The sequence below is a fragment of the Giraffa tippelskirchi genome, chromosome 3 (genome assembly GCF_054371585.1).
Source record: "Giraffa tippelskirchi isolate mGirTip1 chromosome 3, T2T-mGirTip1v1.2.pri, whole genome shotgun sequence".
In the NCBI taxonomy this organism is placed as follows: domain Eukaryota; kingdom Metazoa; phylum Chordata; class Mammalia; order Artiodactyla; family Giraffidae; genus Giraffa; species Giraffa tippelskirchi.
In genome coordinates, this window is record NC_137277.1 from 1038560 (window position 1) to 1059166 (window position 20607).

At 39.2% G+C, this 20607-nt stretch overlaps 1 protein-coding gene across 12 annotated transcripts in view; it reads left to right on the forward strand.

The window, feature by feature from the left end:
• Positions 1 to 20607, forward strand: part of CEP112 (centrosomal protein 112) — a 307677-nt gene that overhangs the window by 45850 nt on the left and 241220 nt on the right. For all 12 annotated transcript variants that reach the window (XM_081580786.1, XM_081580780.1, XM_081580784.1 and 9 more), the window contains 4 exons: positions 3895 to 3942; positions 4202 to 4279; positions 15722 to 15808; positions 18167 to 18266. In XM_081580786.1, the coding sequence (XP_081436912.1) occupies positions 3895 to 3942; positions 4202 to 4279; positions 15722 to 15808; positions 18167 to 18266 (313 nt within the window). The remainder of the gene's footprint in view (positions 1 to 3894; positions 3943 to 4201; positions 4280 to 15721; positions 15809 to 18166; positions 18267 to 20607) is intronic.

Consider the following 20607-nt stretch of genomic DNA (forward strand, 5'->3'; position numbering starts at 1 on the left):
TGCTTTTCCTTGTGGCAGTGAATGGTGTCTCTTACCTGTATTTTATTTGTGCTCGTTAAATGTTTGTTGAAATGTGAGTAAACCAATGAATGAAACTTCATTTGTAGTATTGTATTTTTTTCTGTGGAAAACATTTTTCAATTTCTAAAATATCGACTTACAGTAAGAGCATTATTTTGGAGCGTAAGTGACACTGGTGACTGAGTTTATTTTATGCTATAGAAAGAGATTTGGCCGTTCTTCTGATGGGGGCTCTGACTTTAAGAACAGTTATTCTAGTTGTGCTGCTAGTAATATATTGCCTTAGAATGTCCTTTCCTCTAAGATTGCTAAAATATCGGATAAAATGTCTTTCTATTTTTCTGAAACCTTGGAACATCTCTCTTTGATCAATATTAGTCTATAAGGAGGTCAGTTGGACCAAATCCTGAATAATTTGAAAAAAAACAAACTGACAGAACTCTTTGAACAATTCTGCTAAAAACCTAAACAAAGCGTCAAAAGGCAGTTTTCATTAGAGAGCATTCAGATACCTGTTTTCATGTCTAGTTTCAATTATTATTTATTTATTATTGTGATTCTACTTGTTTTTCAAACAAGAAACATTCTGTCGTGTGATTTATTCATGCTATTGGAACTTAATTATTTTTGCCATTACTGTCTGTATAATATTTTGTTAGACTTTAATGTTTCACATAAGCTCTTTTTATCTTCCATTTTGGACATTCCTTATTGCGGTATTCTTTCTTGAGGTATTGTGAGAGAACAAGAAGTCTTCTGAAAGAGCATGAAGAAAATCAATGTTAAGACTGTTTACAGATTTCTGCAAGTCCCTGTTACTTGTGGATTACAAAGTGGGAACATTCAACTTCAAAGCACATCTGGCTGCTGTTATAAAATCAGAAAATAGATTGCTTATTTCCCTCAAACAGACTCAAGAACATGCTCTCCTATGAATAATTCTCATTACATGTTAAAAGTGGATATGAGACAATGTACTGCAAATGAGTAAGAACAACAGAAGATTTATGCTTGTTTACAGTGTTCATTGTTGCTTTTAAATATTAGAATAGATTTTTTTGTCAATTTGAGAAAGGAAATTTATGATAACACCACGAGTCCTTAACTTTTGTATTTAATGGTTTTTAAAGATGAAGAGGATGAAATAGGAGTGATTTCTGCACAGTTGAAAGGCTACATTGTAATTAGCTAAAGCCATATTTTGTACCCTGCTTATAAGTGTAGAGCTGGGTAAAAATAAGTCACAGATGGTTTTCTTGGCTTTTGGGTTTAAATTTTAAGCTTAATTAGAGCTTGAGCATCTTGGAGAGTTCTCTGTTCTCTCTTCCTTTATTTTTCCCCTTGTATTTAGTTCTGCTTCGTGAATTAGGGTTTATGTGCACATGTCTTTGAAGGACTTACTTTCTGTGCTGGTTTTCTCCGTTCCAAAAATAGGGAATGGTTACTTACTTCTCATATATATGCCTTCAGACAATAAATATTTATTGAGTGTACTTTGCTGCCTGCTGGAAATTGGCTGCCTCTATTTTTCAAAAAGCTGTGTATATATAGTACCGTGTTGTTTACTAAAGACTATGCCTCTTTCTCTGGTATGATATTTAAGTAGACTTTATTATTATCTTTATTTAATAATGTTTCCCAAAATAAATGTACTAAGTCATACACCCAACAGTAGGCCCCACATCTGGAACACTTTTATTATCAAATTTTTAATTTTTGTTTTAATTTAATTTATTTGCTAAAATTTATTTATTTATTTAAAAACTCATTTATTGACTATGCCAGAGCCTTTGACTGTGTGGATCACCACAAACTGGAAAATTCTTAAAGATATGGGAATGCCAGACCACCTGACCTGCCTCCTGAGAAACCTGTATGCAGATCAAGAAGCAACAGTTAGAACTGGACATGGAGCAATGGACTGGTTGCAAATTGGGAAAGCAGTAAGTCAAGGCTGTATATTGCTACCCTGCTTATTTAACTTATATGCAGAGTATATTATGAGAAACGCCAGGCTGGATGAAACACAAGCTGGAATCAAGATTGCCGGGAGAAATATCAATAACCTCAGATATGCAAATAACACCACCCTTATGGCAGAAAGTGAAGAACTAAAGACCCTCTTGATGAAAGTGAAAGAGGAGAGTGAAAAGGCTGGCTTAAAACTCAGCATTCAGAAAACTAAGATCATGGCACCCAGTCCTATCACTTCATGGCAAATAGATGGGGAAACAATGGGAACAGTGACAGATTTTGTTTTGGGGGGCTCCAAAATTACTATGGATGGTGACTGCAATCATGAAATTAAAAGACACTTGCTCCTTGGAAGAAAAGCTATGACCAACCTAGACAGCATGTTAAAAAGCAGAGACATTACTTTGCCGACAAAGGTCCGTCTAGTCAAGGCTGTGGTTTTTCCAGTGGTTATGTATGGATGTGAGAGCTGGACCATAAAGAAAGCTGAGTGCTGAAGAATTGATGCTTTTGAACTGTGGTGTTGGAGAAGACTCTTGAGATTTCTGTGGACGCAAGGAGATCAAGTCAGTCAAACCTCAAGGAAATCAGTCCTGAATATTCATTGGAAGGGCTGATGCTGAAGCCAAAGCTCCAGTACTTTGGCCAACTGATATGAAGAACTGACTTATTTGAAAACACCCTGATGCTGGGAAAGATTGAAGGCGGGAGGAGAAGGGGACAACAGAGGATGAGATGGTTGGATGGCACCAACGACTTGATGGGCATGAATTTGAGCAAGCTCCAGGAGTTGATGATGGACAGGGAGGCCTGGTGTGCTGCAGTCCATGGGGTCACAAAGAGTCGGAGCGACTGAACTGAACTGATTTAATTAAAAATTTTTTCTCGGAGTCTAGTTGATTTGCTATGTTGTGTTAGTTTCTGCTGTACAGCAAAGTGAATCAATTACACATGCACATATATCCACTCTTTTTAAAATTCTTTTCCCCTATGGGTCATTACAGAGTCTTGAGGAGAATTCCCTGTGCTATATAGTAGGTTATTATTATTTATCTATTTTATATGTGTGATATGATTTAGTTGCTAAGTTGTGTCTGACTCTTGCGACCCCATGGCCTGTGTAGCCCACCAGGCTCCTCTGTCCATGGGATTCTCCAGGTGAGAGCCCTGGAGTGGGTTGCCATTTCCTTCTCCAGCGGATCTTTCTGACCCAGGAATCAAACCCGGGTCTCCTGCATTGCACGCAGATTCTTTTCCAGCTGAGCTATATACTTTGTATATAGTGGTGTGTATATGTCAATTCCGGTTTGCCAGTTTATCCTTTTCCCCCATAACCCCGATAACCCATAAACGTGTTTTCTGTATCTATAACTGTATGTCAAATTTTTAATGTGTGCCTATCTGGTGGCTGTAAAATACCATCTCTTGTGGTATTACTTTACATTTTCCATAGTCCTAAATAGTCTCAGCATGTTTTCGTATGCTTATGTCATTCAGATTTCCAAATGTGTCCGGGGGTTTAGTGATAAAATTGAGACTTGAAGGATGCTAGGTTTGTGCTCACAGGAACTGGGGTGGGGTGGGCAGAGGTGGCAGAGGTGGAGAGGCACAGGAGACTTGCCGTGTCCTGGCGAGGAGAGGCCCTCAGGACCTGGGGGTGAAGTGGGAGGTGAGCAGGAGTGGGGGGAGGCCGGGGGCCTCAGCTGTGAGAGGATCACTCAAGGGCGTTTGTGTATGCAAAGGCGGTTACGCTTTACGTTTTATTTGCTTGTGGGCCACTAGAAATGTATTATGCAGTACGTATTCTAAGAAACATGAAAATATTAAGACATATGGAAAACATTTTCATTATAGCTTAATTAATACTCAAATATTAATGTCTTTATTTTAAAATTTCAGATAGAAAATCCTCGATACCTGAGACAGAAGCCCATCCCAGTTACTCTGGTAGGTGAGAATTGCCCTGAGCTTTCCCTGTGGGCAGATGTCTTAAAATAAAATAATTGTTCAGTTGTTTACAGAAAGTAATGCCAGTCCACATTATGAAGCATAGTAGCCTTGTTAATCCTATCACTTGGAAGTGAATAAATCACTTTTTTTCCTCCAGTGTTTGTATTATTTGGGCATGAACTTCAGGCAGTTTAGAGTTTACTTTAGGCTACACCACGCCTGAAAAAGTATTGAATGGCTCTTCCTCATTCAACAGATGACTCCAAAATTCAGCCTGAGGAAATCCAGCAGTCTCCATGATGACCAGTTACTCTCCTGCGTGCATGAGAAAGAGGTAGGATCGTGATGTTTCTGGCGTATCTAATCTATGCACACAGTTTTCATCTTTTGTGTAACATGAGTTTTCAGGTCCTAGTTAGAGTAACGGATGCCTGGTAGGAAGAGTCTGTTGTTGGTGCAAATATAGAATTCTGGTGCAGGTAAAGGCAGGTCTTCCGTTCTGTTTTAACTGATACTGGAGCATAGTTGCTTTGGAGGGTGTGTTAGTTTCTGCTGTACAGCAGAGTGATTCCCAGATATGCATATACACATATCCCCTCTTTTTTGGATTTCCTTCCCATTTAGGTCATCACAGAGCACTGAGCCGAGTTCCCTGTGCTATGCAACAGGTTCTCATTAGTTAACCTATTTTATACACGGTGTCAATAGTGTATATATGTCAATCCTAGTCTTCTGATTCTTCCCCCACCCCTTTAAATTTCAGCCTGCTGGAATGACTGCTGCTGACCTCAGTAATTCAGAGCTCCTTTTAGAGGTCCTTCTAGAGGTCCTTTTAGAGGTCCTTCTAGAGGTCCTTCTAGACGTCCTGTTGGAGGTCCTTCTAGAGGTCCTTTTAGAGGTTGTTCTAAAGGTCTTTTAGAGCTCCTTTTAGAGGTCCTTCTGGAGGTCGTATTAGAGGTCCTTCTAGAGGTCCTGTTAGAGATCCTGTTAGAAGTCCTTCTAGAGGTCCTTTTAGAGGTTGTTCTAGAGGTCTTTTAGAGCTCCTTTTAGAGCTCCTTCTAGAGCTCCTTCTAGAAGTCTTTCTAGAGGTCCTTCTAGAGGTCCTGTTGGAGGTCCTTCTAGAGGTCCTTTTAGAGGTTGTTCTAGAGGTCTTTTAGAGCTCCTTCTAGAGCTCCCATTTGAGGCATGCAGGCTTTTGTTTCTTAGTGCACTGCTAGTACTTTTAAAAAAACCTGTTGAAATAAAAAGATGTTACATTCCATAAAAACTTTTTGAGGACAACACTTACATTCAGATGGACCTTCTTTGAAATTCTTGTTCTGAAATTTTTTCTTTCCTTTTAAGAAATTGTCAGTTGTTTTTACACATTATTCCGAGTCATTACCAACCATTTGCCCTTTTACTGTTCAGACTGCTTACCATAGGATAGTTACCTCCTGTCTTTTTGAAATTTTTTCTGGTCTTTTGTGACACAATATTCTTATTGTTTATGGTTACACCTTGGGTTAGGGCTAAGCATACCAATGCTCCCCACATGCATGCTGAAAGAGAAGATACTTAAAAGCATCACGTGTTGCACCAGAGATGCATTTCTAAATGTGAGGGGCTTGTTTCTTTTTCTGTACCCTAATGTTTTTGTTTTTCTTCTTGGTACACCGGTGAAAATATTTGTGGGATCATTGAGAAGTTTGCATGTAAACATCAGCTTACACCATATCTTAAAATATACCCAGTGTATATTTTGACTAAAATAACCCTTTGTGTAGTTACATAGTTGTTTCTGACTATTTTGGGTGAAATTTTTGGTCATTTTTTTTTTCTCCTAAAATATTTAAGAGTATATGCTGGCTGAGTTGCTCCATTGTGAGAACTTAGTTTCTTTTAAAGTAGTATCTGTGATTATAAAATAATTTTGGATGTTTATTAAAGAAATTTTGTAAAATATAATAAAATAAAGAAAAAATGAAGGTTTTTTTATTGCCCAGAGGGGGAAGAAAAGAAATTTTGTAAAATACAGACACATATGTAAAGAAGGAAATAAAATCATCTATGAAATTAATATATAGAAATGAACAAGTAGCGTTGTGTTGACTTTGATTCTTTTTTTAATGTATTCTACAGAATACATGTTATTTTTCTTTAGAAAATTGAGGTGATGTCATATATATTGTTTTGTATAACTTGAGTATTTTATGCTACTAAATATTGTTCCTAAGCATTTATTGATTGATTGATTTTTGATGTCCATTCTTTTATTTCTCATATGTGTTTAACATGAGATACATACATCTTTACATGTAAAATTTAGTAACATGAGAACACAATCCTGCCTATTCTTGGCTACAAATAAATATTGTGAATTATCTCTCTGGCTTTCTCCAGAAAGTTGTTGTTGTTCAGTTGCTAAGTTGTATCTGGCTCTTTATGACCCCATGGACTACAGCACACCAGTCTTCCCTGTCCCTCACTTTCTCCAGGAGTTTACCCAAGTTCATGTCAGTTGAGTCGGTGATGCCATCCAACCAGCTCATCCTCTGCCATCCTCTTCTCTTTTTGCCTTCAATCTTTCCCAGCATCAGGATCTTTTCAATGACTTGCCTGTTGGCATCAGGTGGCTAAAGTACTGGCGTTTCAGCTTCAGCATCAGTCCTTCCAGTGAATATTCAGGGCTGATGTCCTTTAGGATTCACTGATTTGGCCTTCTTGCTGTCCAAGCATTTATTTTTAATGGCTGTATTATAGTCTACATTATAGAATTATCCCCAGTTAATTTGATGTATCCCTATTGTTAAGTATTGAGATTGAGTTTTCACTAATATAAATAATTCTGGGAAAAAATATCCTCATATCTCTATTTTTATATGCATTCAAATATTTGTATGGGGTAATGAATTATGTCTTACATGGTAAAATTGAAATGATGGTTTTTTGTAAGTATAGTAACATAAAAAATTTAACCTCTAAAATAAAAATTAATACTTGGAAGTCTTATGAAAACTGTATGTGATTTTAAGATACAAGTAAAGAATGTATTATATGCAAAAATGAGAATGAATTTAAAAAGGCAGAGGTAATTAGGAGCCACTTGAATGCTGAGGAAAGTGGCAGTTTAGGTTGACTTTGTAAATATAAAGATACTAATTATATTTTAAATACAGAGCATGAGTTTTTAAAAGCTTTTTTCAATTTTAGGACACAGTTTTTTTAAATATTTTCACTTTTGAAATAGAAAATATTAATCATTAATAGAAGGATATTCAGGCTTTAATCCAGAGAAACATTGATTTTCCCGAATCACATGTGTGTCTGTCTGCTGAAGCTGACGGGGCTCTGCCTGTTCGCTGTCTTGCTGCCCTCTCTAGCGGGAGGCCCGGGGCCCCTGGTCTGGTCACTAGAAGGGGCGGAGCTTCCAGAGCCTGTTTCCTGTTTCCGGGGCTGCGCTAATTCATGACCCTCGCCTCTGTGGACTGTCCTCCTGGTCTCTGGCTGTTCCGTACCCAAGTCAACTTTCTGTCCGTCTGCTTCAACCTTATTGTATTTGTGTATATTTGTGTAACTACCTCACACTCCTTCTAGAATGGTGCTTGAATAGATGGATAAATATAAAAAGTCCATTTGAAAAAAAAAGAGTTAAAAACAAGAAAATATCAGTCCTACTGCTCTACTATTTTTGCTGGTTTTCCAGAGATAGTTTTCTAACTTGGACTTTTCCCTACGCTCAAATGCATAGCTAGGCTGTCATGTGTTCAGTCATCCTTCAGAAGGATGGTCTTAGGTCCACTGGCTGAAGTCACTTTTCTTTGATGCTTACTTGTGGGCCTGCGGGTGGCGGCTTTTCTGGTTTGAGATTCAGGAGACTCTTGCACATCCAGGTTGGACCAACCTGAGGGGTCTTGTGTGTGTTCTCATCCAAAAACACTTTTGTTGTTGCTGGGTCATGTTGTAAAAATAAGAAATAGTTTTGTTCGAGTTATGTTTATTTTAAAATTAAATAGTAAATATTAAAATTAAATAGTAATATTTATTTTCACAACACCCAATCACTCTTCAAGGTAATCACTGATAAAAATTTAATATGAATTCTCTTTAAAAGTTTAAAAATACAAATAATATACTAGATCATACTCTACATATTGTTTAATTTTGCTTTTTAAATTCAAACATAATTCTGATGATTTTTATATCAGTAACATGTCTTAATCCTTTTAAATAGTTGCACTATACTTTGTTTTATTGATGGCCCATGTTTTATTACTGGAGATTTCCTACTGAGGGATGTAGGTTATGAAGAATATTTTGCTACAACAAGCCGTGTTTCAGGAATATCCCTGTGTACAGTTGTATGTATTGCACGTTTATTCTTAGACCATAAATTCTGTGAAATCTAACTGCTCAGGGTTGCACGTTTCAATTTTTTATTGATATTGACAGATTGCCGTTAAAATGATGTTATGTCTGCCTCGGGCTGTAGGCATTGGTGAGAGTGGAGAGTGATGGCCAGTGGGCCTGAGTGTTCCTTTTTGGAGTGATGAAAATGCCCTAAATTAGACTGGGGTGATGTTGCATAATTCTCTGATGTATTGAAAGACATCCAATTGCCTACTTTAAGTGGGTGAATGTTATAGGTCAGGTCTATTTATACTTGCACCAGTAGTGTATGAGAATGTCTGCCTCCCCATTTAATCAGCAACACTGAATTATAAACATTTTTGATTATATGTGAGACAAAAAATGGTGTCTTGCTTTAATATTTGCATTGCCTTTATTATGTGAGAATGACCATATTTTTGTCTGTTTATTGTCTTTTTAATTTCACTTTTGTGAACTGTCCTTTATTATACCTTTCCATATTTTTCTTAAATTGTTTGTCTTCATTGTGATTCCTCAGAGGTTTATATGTTAAGGAATTCAGGTCTGTGTCATATATCTTATAAGTATTTATTTCTGTCTTTTTTTAAACATATAGAAGTTTTCTTTTCAGTAGGTGGCTCTGTCAGTCTTTTCTCTATGGCTTCTGGTGTTTGTGTTGTGTAGAAAAGATTTTCTTATTCCAAGATTATGAAAAAATTAATTCATATTTTTGTCTGTTAAAATCACATCTTTGTATTTAAATCTCAGGTCCATTTCACAGGGTTTTACTCTGAGTAGTGATGGTAATCTAGATTAATTGGTTCCTAATGTTATAAAATAAAAACTTATGAGGTTGAGTGCTCAAGTTAAAGAATGCAGTAAGTGTGGAAAGAATTGAGTGACATGAAGTTCTCTATAGATTACAGAGTTTGTCTGCATTTAATAAATGATTTAATTCTGTTGATGCTTTGGTGAGTTCTGAAATATTTAAGTAGCCTTTGGAAATTAAACTTTATAAAACTCAACTTCCATTTTAAGTTTATAATTGTGTAGAAAATACCTTAGATGTTGAATGAGTGAAAGTCACAATATTATTTTATTAGAGTTGAAGAGCTGTAGTAGTTTTCTTTTGATTGGTAAAAACACACATATACGTTATTTTAAGATTAGAAATTTTGTTCAACTTATTTGGCATTATGGGAAAACATGTTTGGTGACTGTGACCCTTTATTTTCACCTTAGCCTGTCATTCACAAACATGCTTGGACTTGTAATTGTTAACACATTTCCTGTGATATCCACATCACAGGACTGTGTGACCTTGAGCACCATCAAGCAGTGTGCTTCTTTTTTCAATTGTTTTAGTATTCTTAAAAAGGTTTCTGATCTAGACTAAGAAGTTTGGAAACCGCTGTCCCTGAAACTGAAAGCGAGCACACACAGGAGGAGGTCAGCGTTCAGAGGACAGACGGTGGGAGGCGCCCCGTCTGTGAGATGATGCGGGAGGCGCCCCGTCTGTGAGATGATGCGGAAGGCGCTCCGTCTGTGAGACGGCGGTGGGAGGCGCCCCGTCTGTGAGATGATGCGGGAGGCGCCCCGTCTGTGAGACGGCGGTGGGAGGCGCCCCGTCTGTGAGATGATGCGGGAGGCGCCCCGTCTGTGAGATGATGCGGGAGGCGCCCCGTCTGTGAGACGGCGGTGGGAGGCGCCCCGTCTGTGAGACGGCGGTGGGAGGCGCCCCGTCTGTGAGATGATGCGGGAGGCGCCCCGTCTGTGAGATGATGCGGGAGGCGCCCCGTCTGTGAGACGGCAGTGGGAGGCGCCCCGTCTGTGAGATGATGCGGAAGGCGCCCCGTCTGTGAGACGGCGGTGGGAGGCGCCCCGTCTGTGGGACGGCGGTGGGAGGCGCCCCGTCTGTGAGAGGGCGGTGGGAGGCGTCTGTCTATGAAATGAAATAGAGCGTTCCTGTGAACTTCACCTCCACCCACCGCGAATGTTCCCAGTTCAGTTCAGTCGCTCAGTCGTGTCCCACTCTTTGCGACCCCATGAATTGCAGCACGCCAGGCCTCTCTGTCCATCACCAACTCCCGGAGTTTACCCAAACCCATGTCCATAGAGTCGGTGATGCCATCCAACCATCTCATCCTCTGTCGTCCCCTTCTCCTCCCGCCCCCAATCCTACCCAGCATTAGGGTCTTTTCCAATGAGTCAGCCCTTCGCATGAGGTGGCCAAAGTATTGGAGCTTCAGCTTCAACATCAGACCTTCCAATGAACACCCAGGATTGATCTCTTTTAGGATGGATTGATTGGATCTCCTTGCAGTCCAAGAAACTCTCAAGAGTCTTCTCCAACACCACAGTTCAAAAGCATCAATTCTGCGGCGCTCAGCTTTCTTCACCGTCCAACTCTCACATCCATACATGACCACTGGAAAAACCATAGTCTTGACTAGACGGACTTTTGTTGGCAAAGTAATGTCTCTGCTTTTAAACATGCTATCTAGGTTGGCCATAACCTTCCTTCCAAGGAGTAAGCGTCTTTTAATTTCATGGCTGCAGTCACCATCAGCAGTGATTCTGGAGCCCAAAAAAGTAAAGTCTGACACTGTTTCCACTGTTTCCCCATCTATTTCCCATGGAGTGATGGGACCAGATGCCATGATCTTAGTTTTCTGAACGTTGAGCTTTAAGCCAACTTTTTCACTCTCCTCCTTCACCTTCATCAAGAGGCTCTTTAGTTCTTCTTCACTTTCTGCCATGAGGGTGGTGTCATCCGCGTATCTGAGGTTATTGATATTTCTCCCGGCAATCTTGATTCCAGCTTGTGTTTCTTCCAGCTCAGCGTTTCTCATGATGTACTCTGCATATAAGTTAAATAAGCAGGGTGACAATATACAGCCTTGACGTACTCCTTTTCCTATTTGGAACCAGTCTGTTGTTCCATGTCCAGTTCTAACTGTTGCTTCCTGACCTGCATACAGGTTTCTCAAGAGACAGGTCAGATGATCTGGTATTCCCATCTCTTTCAGAATTTTCCACAGTTTATTGTGATCCACACAGTCAAAGGCTTTGGCATAGTCAATAAAGCAGAAATAGATGTTTTTCTGGAACTCTGTTGCTTTTTCGATGATCCAGCGGATATTGGCAATTTGATCTCTGGTTCCTCTGCCTTTTCTAAAACCAGCTTGAACATCTGCCTTAGAAAGCATCACTACGAACAAAGCTAGTGGAGGTGATGGAATTCCAGTTGAGCTATTTCAAATCCTCAAAGGTGATGCTGTGAAAGTGCTGCACTCGATATGCCAGCAAATTTGGAAAACTCAGCAGTGGCCACAGGACTGGAAGAGGTCAGTCTTCGTTCCAATCCCAAAGAAAGGCAATGCCAAAGAATGCTCAAACTACCGCACAATTGCACTCATCTCACATGCTAGTAAAGTAATGCTCAAAATTCTCCAAGCCAGGCTTCAGCAATACGTGAACCGTGAACTTCCAGATGTTCAAGCTGGTTTTAGAAAAGGCAGAGGAACCAGAGATCAAATTGCCAATATCCGCTGGATCATCGAAAAAGCAAGAGAGTTCCAGAAAAACATCTATTTCTGCTTTATTGACTATGCCAAAGAGAATGTTCCCACCCATCCCCTAAAAGGCTGCATTGCTTCTTTCTTACACGTAATGCCAAATTAGGCATTTTTTCCTTTTGCAAATCTCCTAGTAAAATGCAGAATTTAAATAAATCCAAATGACAAAATCTACAGTCATTGATGTAATAAATGAGAGAATTTATACTTTAAAGCATTTCTTATGAATAGGGCATTCAGAGACTCGCAGTCTTACAAGATGTAATAACTATTCAAAGGAAAACCCTCGGGGACCACATGCCGGCGAGGGTTAGATCCTGACCTAGACACCGGCCGCCTGCTGTCCGCCTTCTCAGTCCCGCTCTCATCCACCTCCCCGACAATAACCACCATCCTGACGTCTCTCATCATTTCCCTCCTTTCCTTTTCAGGTTGACTTTGCTACCAATGCCTGCCTTCTTAAGAATGAAAATACTTCTGTTCGTTGGATTTTGAACTTTATTTAAATAAGACTAAACTTTTCTGCTCAGTAGTATGTGGGTAGCCCTCGTGTTTGTTAGGCATTTAGCTGTAGTTGACTTCATTTGCGGTACTTTCTATTAAATGAATCTGCCACACTTTCTTGCCGTTGTGTCGATAAATCTATTCTAATTTTTGACTTTTACAAACAGTAACCCTGTGAACAATCTTGTACGTGTCTCCTGACACATATGTACACAAGTTTCTTTAGGCAGTCGTTCTCAGAGTGTGGCCCATGAACCCTGTGATCCCTAAGATCCATGAGGTCTATGAGGTCAAAATTATTTTTGCAATAATTAAAAAAAATTTTTTTTACTGTACTTACATTTGCATTGACTTTGCACACAGAGTGTTGGGTAAAACTATATCCTGACCCACATCAAGGCAGTGGCACCAGGTTGTACCAGTCGGCGTATTCTTCATTGCCACGTGCTCCCAGGGAAAAAAATTACCAATCTGACTTACTTAAGAATGTTCTCAGTGAGGCAAGTAGAAAATTATTCATTTTACTAAATCTTGTAACTCAAATACACATCTTCTGGCTCGCTGAGTGACGAAGTAGAATGTGTATAGAGGGCTTAGGGTGCATATCCAGGCGCGTATGGGAGCACCAGAAGGAAGACCCCATGTGCTTCCTCAGTTATGAACTAATAGCTCCTGCTTGTGGGATGTCATTTTTACTTGATGTAATGACTGACAGACAAAATACGGTTATTCAGACTTGGTTATTGGGAGACATTTTCTGGAAAGTGAACAAACTAAGCCAGTCACTTTAAGCAAAACAACTGACCATATTTGCTGCTAATGATAGAATTTGACCTTTTAATACAAATTAGAATTTTGGCAACCCTATATCAGTCACTGTGAGCTTGAGAACTTTCCAATACTAAGACTTTTCCAATGAGATTGGTGGTAATATTAACCAGTGTGAGATTTTAATATTATGTAATGAAATTTTCAATATTTGGAAATCTCTGCAACTCATTGAACTGATGTTTTCCAAATGAGTAATGCGTGATGTTATAGCATCAGACATGGGTAGAAGAGCCATTCCAAGTTCAGGACAGACCCACAGACCTACTATGACAGTGAAAAGCTTGAGTCCACTTACTAAGTCCATGTGACTTAGAAAACCTAGCACTTGTAAGTGTTGGTTTACTTAAAAAGAATATCTACAGTTATCAAAAAGGGGATTAACACACTCTACTTTACAATTACATATTGATGTAAGGAAACATCGAAGGAAGAACTGTGTTCCAGTATTATGTATTACACAGATTCTCTGACATAATAGAGAGGGATACTCTTTTCAACTGCTTTTATGAGGCAGACACAACACGGTTAGAACCAAGAACATTTCAAGAAAAAAATTAAATCCCCTTAAAAATAAAAACACAGTGACAAAGTTCATTGTCAATACATTGAGAAAAGACTTATTTAATGAATGATACTGGTACACCCTTTCAGTTACTTGGAAGAAAATAAAATTGGGTCCTTTCCTCTAAAAACAAAAATAAACAAAAATTCTGGAGGTACCTAAAACTTAACCTATAAACACCCAGACAAAAAGTTTCAAAACAACAAAAATCTTGACATCAGGTCTTTCTTACCCAAAAACCTTTCCAAACTCAGAATGAATAAAAGAAATGATAGAAATATTTGACTCAAGTGACATATAAAATTTGTAAGGTAAAAAAAATATAAGAAGCAAAATCAATTGAAAATCAATTTGGGGAAAATATTAGAGACAGGCTGTGAATGTATATACACGCATTAAATTAATACATAATATATAAAACCTGCATACCAGATTTTACTGATCGACAGACGGGAATGTGGATGAAAATTGTGAAAGGGCCTTCATAGAAGACCAGATTCAGAAGGCCCCAAATATGTGACATTTATATCCTGAATATTCATTGGAAGGACTGATGCTGAAGCTGAAACTCCAGTACTTTGGCCACCTGATATGAAGAACTGACTCATTGGAAAAGACCCTGATGCTGGGAAAGATTGAAGGCAGGAGGAGAAGGAGACGATGGCAGATGAGATGGTTGGATGGCATCACTGACTCGATGGACATGAGTTTGAGCAAGCTCCAGGAGTTGGTGATGGACAGGGAAGCCTGGCGTGCTGCAGTCCATGGGGTCACAAAGAGTCGGACACGACTGAGGGACTGAGCTGAACTGACTGAAACATGTGACAAGGGGCCAACACGCAGTAGTTTTCAGGGAAATGCACGTTAGGATCATAGTGAGATGTCTATTCTTCCAGCAGAAATGTGAATTTACCTTTAACAGAGGGCAAAATATATCTAGGTGATTTGAACCTTCGCCATGTCTTTTGAGAACCCACCGTGTGGAAATCAGAATCCAGGTGTGCTGGCTGCATGCATGAGACTGTGTTCAGTGCTGTTTATGTTTGTAGTGGAGACAGACTGAGAGAAAGAGAATAGACATTAAGAAGAGTGGTTGAGCAGATTTTATTTTCTCCTCATGAAAGAATAGTTGGTAACTATTTAAAAAATGAATAAAAACTAGAGGAAGTGTTTTTAGACGGATTTCCATGAGATATTGTTCAGAGAGAAAGGCAAGGTGTAGAAAATACGTATTTTTGTGTGTGAAACCTTCATCATAAGAAGTTATATATTGCTGAGGGTCTGCTTAGCACTCCTGTGGTGGGTGCAGGGCGTGGGGGCAGTGCTGCCCTGCCGCGTCGTGGGGGCCCCGGCTGGCGGGCAGCCTCTCCATCCTCAGCTCACAGCTTCAGGCCCTGCACCTGAGGTCTTGGTTACGCATCCTTCAGAAAGAAGGAGACGGTGGGGGGAAAGCCGCTTCTGAGAAAACATGTCCATCATAGTTGCCTGCATTGCCTCTGCCCTGTCAGCCCCTCGGCCACGCTGATGCGTGGAGCAGCCCCCCACCCAGCCCAGAGGTGGTGGCGTTAGTGGGGCCCCGAGGAAGAAGAGAGGCAGAAATGTTGGGGACCCTCCTGGCCTGTGCCACACAATGCCAAGTGTTTAGCAAAACATCACTTCACAATGGCCCTTTCAGGGGGTGGAGCGGGCTGAGTATCACTGATGAATCTGTGGTCAGCAGTCTCACTTTAGCCTGTAGAATGGGGTTTGTTCAGAAAACTTTTAATCAACTTGGAGGTGATCACAGAGTACAGCCAGGGTATGAGTGTATGTAGTGTGATTGCTGGACTAGTGACTATAAGGTGAACGTGGAAAATGATGCTCTTTTTCATACAGGAGTTTATTTTAATTTGTGTACTTTTGCAAAATGGAAAAGTAAATTAATAACACCTTTAAAATATTTTCCTTGAAGTTGGACATGAAAACAAAGCTGATGGAAGCCAAATATCATGAAGAGAAACTTAAATTGCAGCAGAAACACGATGCTGATGTTCAGAAGGTAGGGTGTGTACAGTTTATTATTTTTTTAGAATTGAGTATTTGAAATATTCTAGGTCATGACCATCCATCCACTTATATTTATGTGCTTATGATAGTCTAACATATAAATGGGACTTGCTAAGTTAATATCCTAGCAAAGCTGATCTTTAAACTTCATTTGCTAAACAAATGTATTTATGTGAGTCCTTATAGTTTACATGATCTTCAAGTTCTCCTTTATCTATTTCTTCTTACAGTCCTTTACATTCTATCATTGCTTTTCATTACAGCTGAAATGAAACATCAGCTGTAAATACTAGAGTTTGTTTTGGTCTTATATTCTTTCAGTCTTCTGGCAATTGCAGTTTCCTTTCTAATTTAAAAAGAAATCGTGAACTTAGTTCTCTTTGGTGTAGACTGTGTGCCCTGTGAGGCCAGTGTTGGCTTTCTTTCAGTAGCTCGTTGGAATTTATGCCTTCCAGTATTTCAATTTGTACTTTAAAGTATAATTTTTCTTCTTAATGGGCACAGCAATAGTCATCAATCTATAGTTATTATACATTATAATTGTATAACTATATTTTAGTATTGATTTTTAAAATGTAGTGATATATAAGTATGATTTTAATATATGAATTTGGAACTCATGAGAACTGAGCCAAATAGAAACTTAGCATTGTCTGTATCAAAATGAAGCCTGTGGTGCTGCTGCCCAGAGCGGGGTGACAGAGCCGGAGGGAGGGAGTGGAGGCCAGAGCATCACGTAACCTCTTCCTTCCCCCCCGACCCCGCTTTCTTAAAGCTGAAAATATAGTAGGGTTTAGTCAGGCATGTATTGGGCTCACCTTCTTGCAAAGCAACAAGAAGGAAGCCACCGATTGAAAATTAGAGAAAAACTATTGAATCCTTTTCCTTGACTTTCCTCTTTTCCATTCAGACTTTAAAGGCAAATATTACTTTATGTTCTTACTAGACTTTTACCTAAGTATAAATGGTTAGATAAAAGCAGTTCTCTATCATAAATATGTTAGAGGTTCAGTAATATAATTTCAATAGAGCGTAATACATGTCTCAATTGAAAATAGAACCTATTGATGTATAAAATATTGATGTGTAATATAAATAAATATAGAAATATATTTGGAAAAATCATGGTAATAGAGTTTGAAATAGGCTTTTTGGTATGTCCGTTGCAAAGCTCTATTCTAAGAAAAACATTTAATAGTATAATCCTTTCCAGGAATTTCTCTTTTAAAATAAATTCTGCATGAAAAAAGAAAGCAGTGCAACTAGTTTGAAATGCCAGGTAAAATATAAATAAAATCTTTGCCCTCATGCCGTGTTTGGAAAGTGTATTCATGGGTTTGTTGCATGTCTGGCGTTTCCTCTGTGTTAGGGATTGGAAAGCAGTAAAGTTGGAAGTGTCTGTCTCTTGACACACGTGCTTTCCCTGTTCTGCCTCTTCATGGACATGGAGGTCACACTGGCTCCTTTGCTTATTTATCAGCTGTTCCTAGAGGTGGGACCGAAACAATGGAAGGTAGGGTGCCGGCAATACGAGAAAAACTTGGTTAGACATGGTGATAACCTGTTTTCAAAAATTGAATTTGCGTGTATAGGAATATACCTCAACCATAAGAAAAGTGGATATTCATACTCTGCCTCAATTTGGTTTTCCTTTTTCCCCTTGGTTAGACATTTCTTTACCCTGCTTGCTAACTTTCCTATACTTGGTTTTTCTCTAAACTTTTTTAAAGTATTGGATGTATTTAGAAGTATTTAATGATCCATTTAAAAACTTCTGAGAATATAAACTAATGATGTAAAATATTCATATAATTTTGGACATACTTTGAACTGACTTTTTTGATTCCCTAGAGCAGAACTAAATATAAAAGAAGTCTGTTACATCTCACGTTCCTGTGTGTCTGGGCATGCTTGTTATTGTGCATGGAAGTGAAGGAAGGACCCCCGTGGGAGGGTTCGGGGTGTGCGTGTCTGCAGGCACGCTGTCTCGGTGCTGGGAGGGGACTGCTGTGTGTCAGCATGTCAGCTTTCTGATGCTTCTCTCTGCTACCTGCTGACAGCGTCGTCTGTGAGTTATATTTTAGAGAATCAGCTAATTTAGTATTTACAGTCTCCTTAAGGATTGGTACATGAAAATTCGAAACGGCATGTTTCTTTCAGTGACCAATTGTTATAGTGTATTTAATGTTTTGCCAATGCACTAAAATATAATTTTTACATCTTTTTTTGGGAAGCCACTTACAGGATTAGCTGAGATAGACTTAAACAAATATTGTGCTCTTTTTAAAAAATTATGTGTTTCATACATAAAATAATATAGTGTACTAAAATATTTTAAATTCATTTGCAGATTTTAGAAAGAAAGAATAATGAAATAGAAGAAATGAAAACTTTATACAAAAAGAAACAAAATGAAACTGAGGAGACAATTAGAAAACTTGAGAAGAAAGGTGATGTTGGATATTGTTACATAAATCCTTTAATAACATTTCTACTTTAGTTTAGTGCTTCTGTAAAGTACAGTTTTATTTCTGACTGTAGTATGAGATAGGAAAGTTTGTACGTGTTTCCTTTGTTGATGTGCTGATGTGAACTTCTGTATGACTTAAGAAAAACCTGTGTGTGTATATGTGTGTGTGTGTGTGATAGCAATGGTGGTTGGTTTGGTTAAAGGTTTAGAAGAGTCTGTAATTGTTACTCTTTCTTAATCCTCTCCCTTCATTGGACTGGAATGGCCATAGGTCAGTCTTAGAATGGAACTGACTGGCTTTCACAAGAGAGTCTAGAGAAGTTATTCGTCTTGGTCTAATAAGAATTCATTCCATTAAATATCTACTTTATGCTTTATAGTATATGCTATATTGTGATGGATGGAACATTTAAAAAGTGTTCCTCATTTATACTTCATTACAAAGGAAAAGAAAAGAGATAATCAAGTGTTAAATTGACTATGACTATAGGTTGAAACATTGAAATGTAGTGCACAGTCTTAGGGAGAGTGTTGGAAATACTTGGGGAGGGGGAAAGAACTTTAAAAGTTTTATAAGATTCAGTTAGTTGCAGAGGAGAGTTCCAGGTACTGGGATAGGAATGCTGATGTTCATAAACTGTGGGAAGGATGATGCAAAACCATTTACCTAGAGTGGAGATCCTCATGTTAAGAGAGAGACTGACAAAGACTAAGATAGGTGACTTGGCGTCATATGAGCATGACCTGGAATTTCAGATTTAGAAATTTCAAGCTTATCCCATAGCTGCTGGAGAGTCAGGGAATGTTTTGTGAGAGGTGAGTTTTAGGACTGCATGTTTTGGGTGGAATAGCCTGGTAATATGGTGAAGCTGATTCCCAGTCTGTTGTAATAGAGGCAGAATGGTGTAGAGGAGGGAGAAAGAGAGAGGAGGAGGGAGAGAGGGATGGGGAGAGAGAGGGAAGAGGGGGGGAGAGAGAGGAGATGGGGAGAGAGGGAGGGAGGGGGAGGGGAGGGGGACGGAGGGGGAGGGGAGAGGGGGAGGGAGGGGGAGGGGGGAGGGAGGGGGAGGGGAGAGGGGGAGGGAGGGGGAGGGGAGAGGGAGGGAGCATCCTCCTTCTTAGGAAGCCTGCTCTTCAGCATCTGCTATGGCCCATTGGAAAGCCTCTTACTCATAAAGCAGTGTGATTGGAGATGTATATAAAGTCCCCTCAACTCAAGGAAGCTGTGCTTCCATAATATCATGTGTAAGATGATGAGGGCCCAAAATATCTCAGTAATAGCAGTGGAAGTGGCGAGAGTGAACCTGAGAAAGAAACTCTGAAGCATTTGTGAATGATCAGATGTCAGTGAAGAGTAAGAAGAAAGTGGCGAGTCTGTCATGGAACCGCTCCAAACATCAGTGGCTACACATATTTAAAATCTATTTCTAGGTTTTTGTTTTTACTCTGATTCAAACCAGGCACTTTAAACATTCAAAGAATGTTCAAACTGCCATACAATTACGCTCATTTCACGTGCTAGCAAGGCTGTGTTCAAAATCCTTCAAGCTAGGCTTCAGTAGTACGTAAACCGAGAACTTCCAGATGTACAAGCTGGGTTGAAAACAGGCAGAGGAATCAGAGATCAAATTGCCAACATCCATTGGGTCATAGAAAAAGCAAGGAAATTCCAGAAAAACATCTACTTCTGCTTCACTGACTATGCTAAAGCTTTTGTGCAGATCACAACAAACTGTGGAAAATTCTTCAAGAGATGGGAGTGCCAGACCACCTTTCCTGTCTCCTGAGAAACTTGTATGGTGGTCAAGAAGGAGCTGTTAGAACCAGACAGGGAACAACGGACTGGTTCAAAGTTAGGAGAGGAGTATGACAAGGGTATGTATTGTCACCCTGCTTATTTAATTTGTATGCAGAGTACATCATGTGAAATGCTGGGCTCGATGACTCACAAGCTGGAATCAAGATTGTTGGAAGAAATATCAGCAACCTCAGATATTCAGATGATACCACCCTGATGACAGAAAGCAAAGAGGAACTAAAGAGTCTGTTGATAAGGGTGAAAGAGGAGAGTGAGAAAGCTGGCTTAAAACTTAACATTCAAAAAACTATAGGATCATGGCATCTGGTCCCATTACTCCATGGCAAATAGAAAGGGAAAAAGTGGAAATAGCAGATTTTATTTTGGGGGGCCCCAAAATCACTGCAGATGGTGAATGCAGCCACAAAATTAAAAGACATTTGCTCTTTGAAAAGAAAGCTATGATAAACCTAAACAGTGTATTGAAAAGCAGAGACATCATTTTGCCGACAAAGGCCTGTAT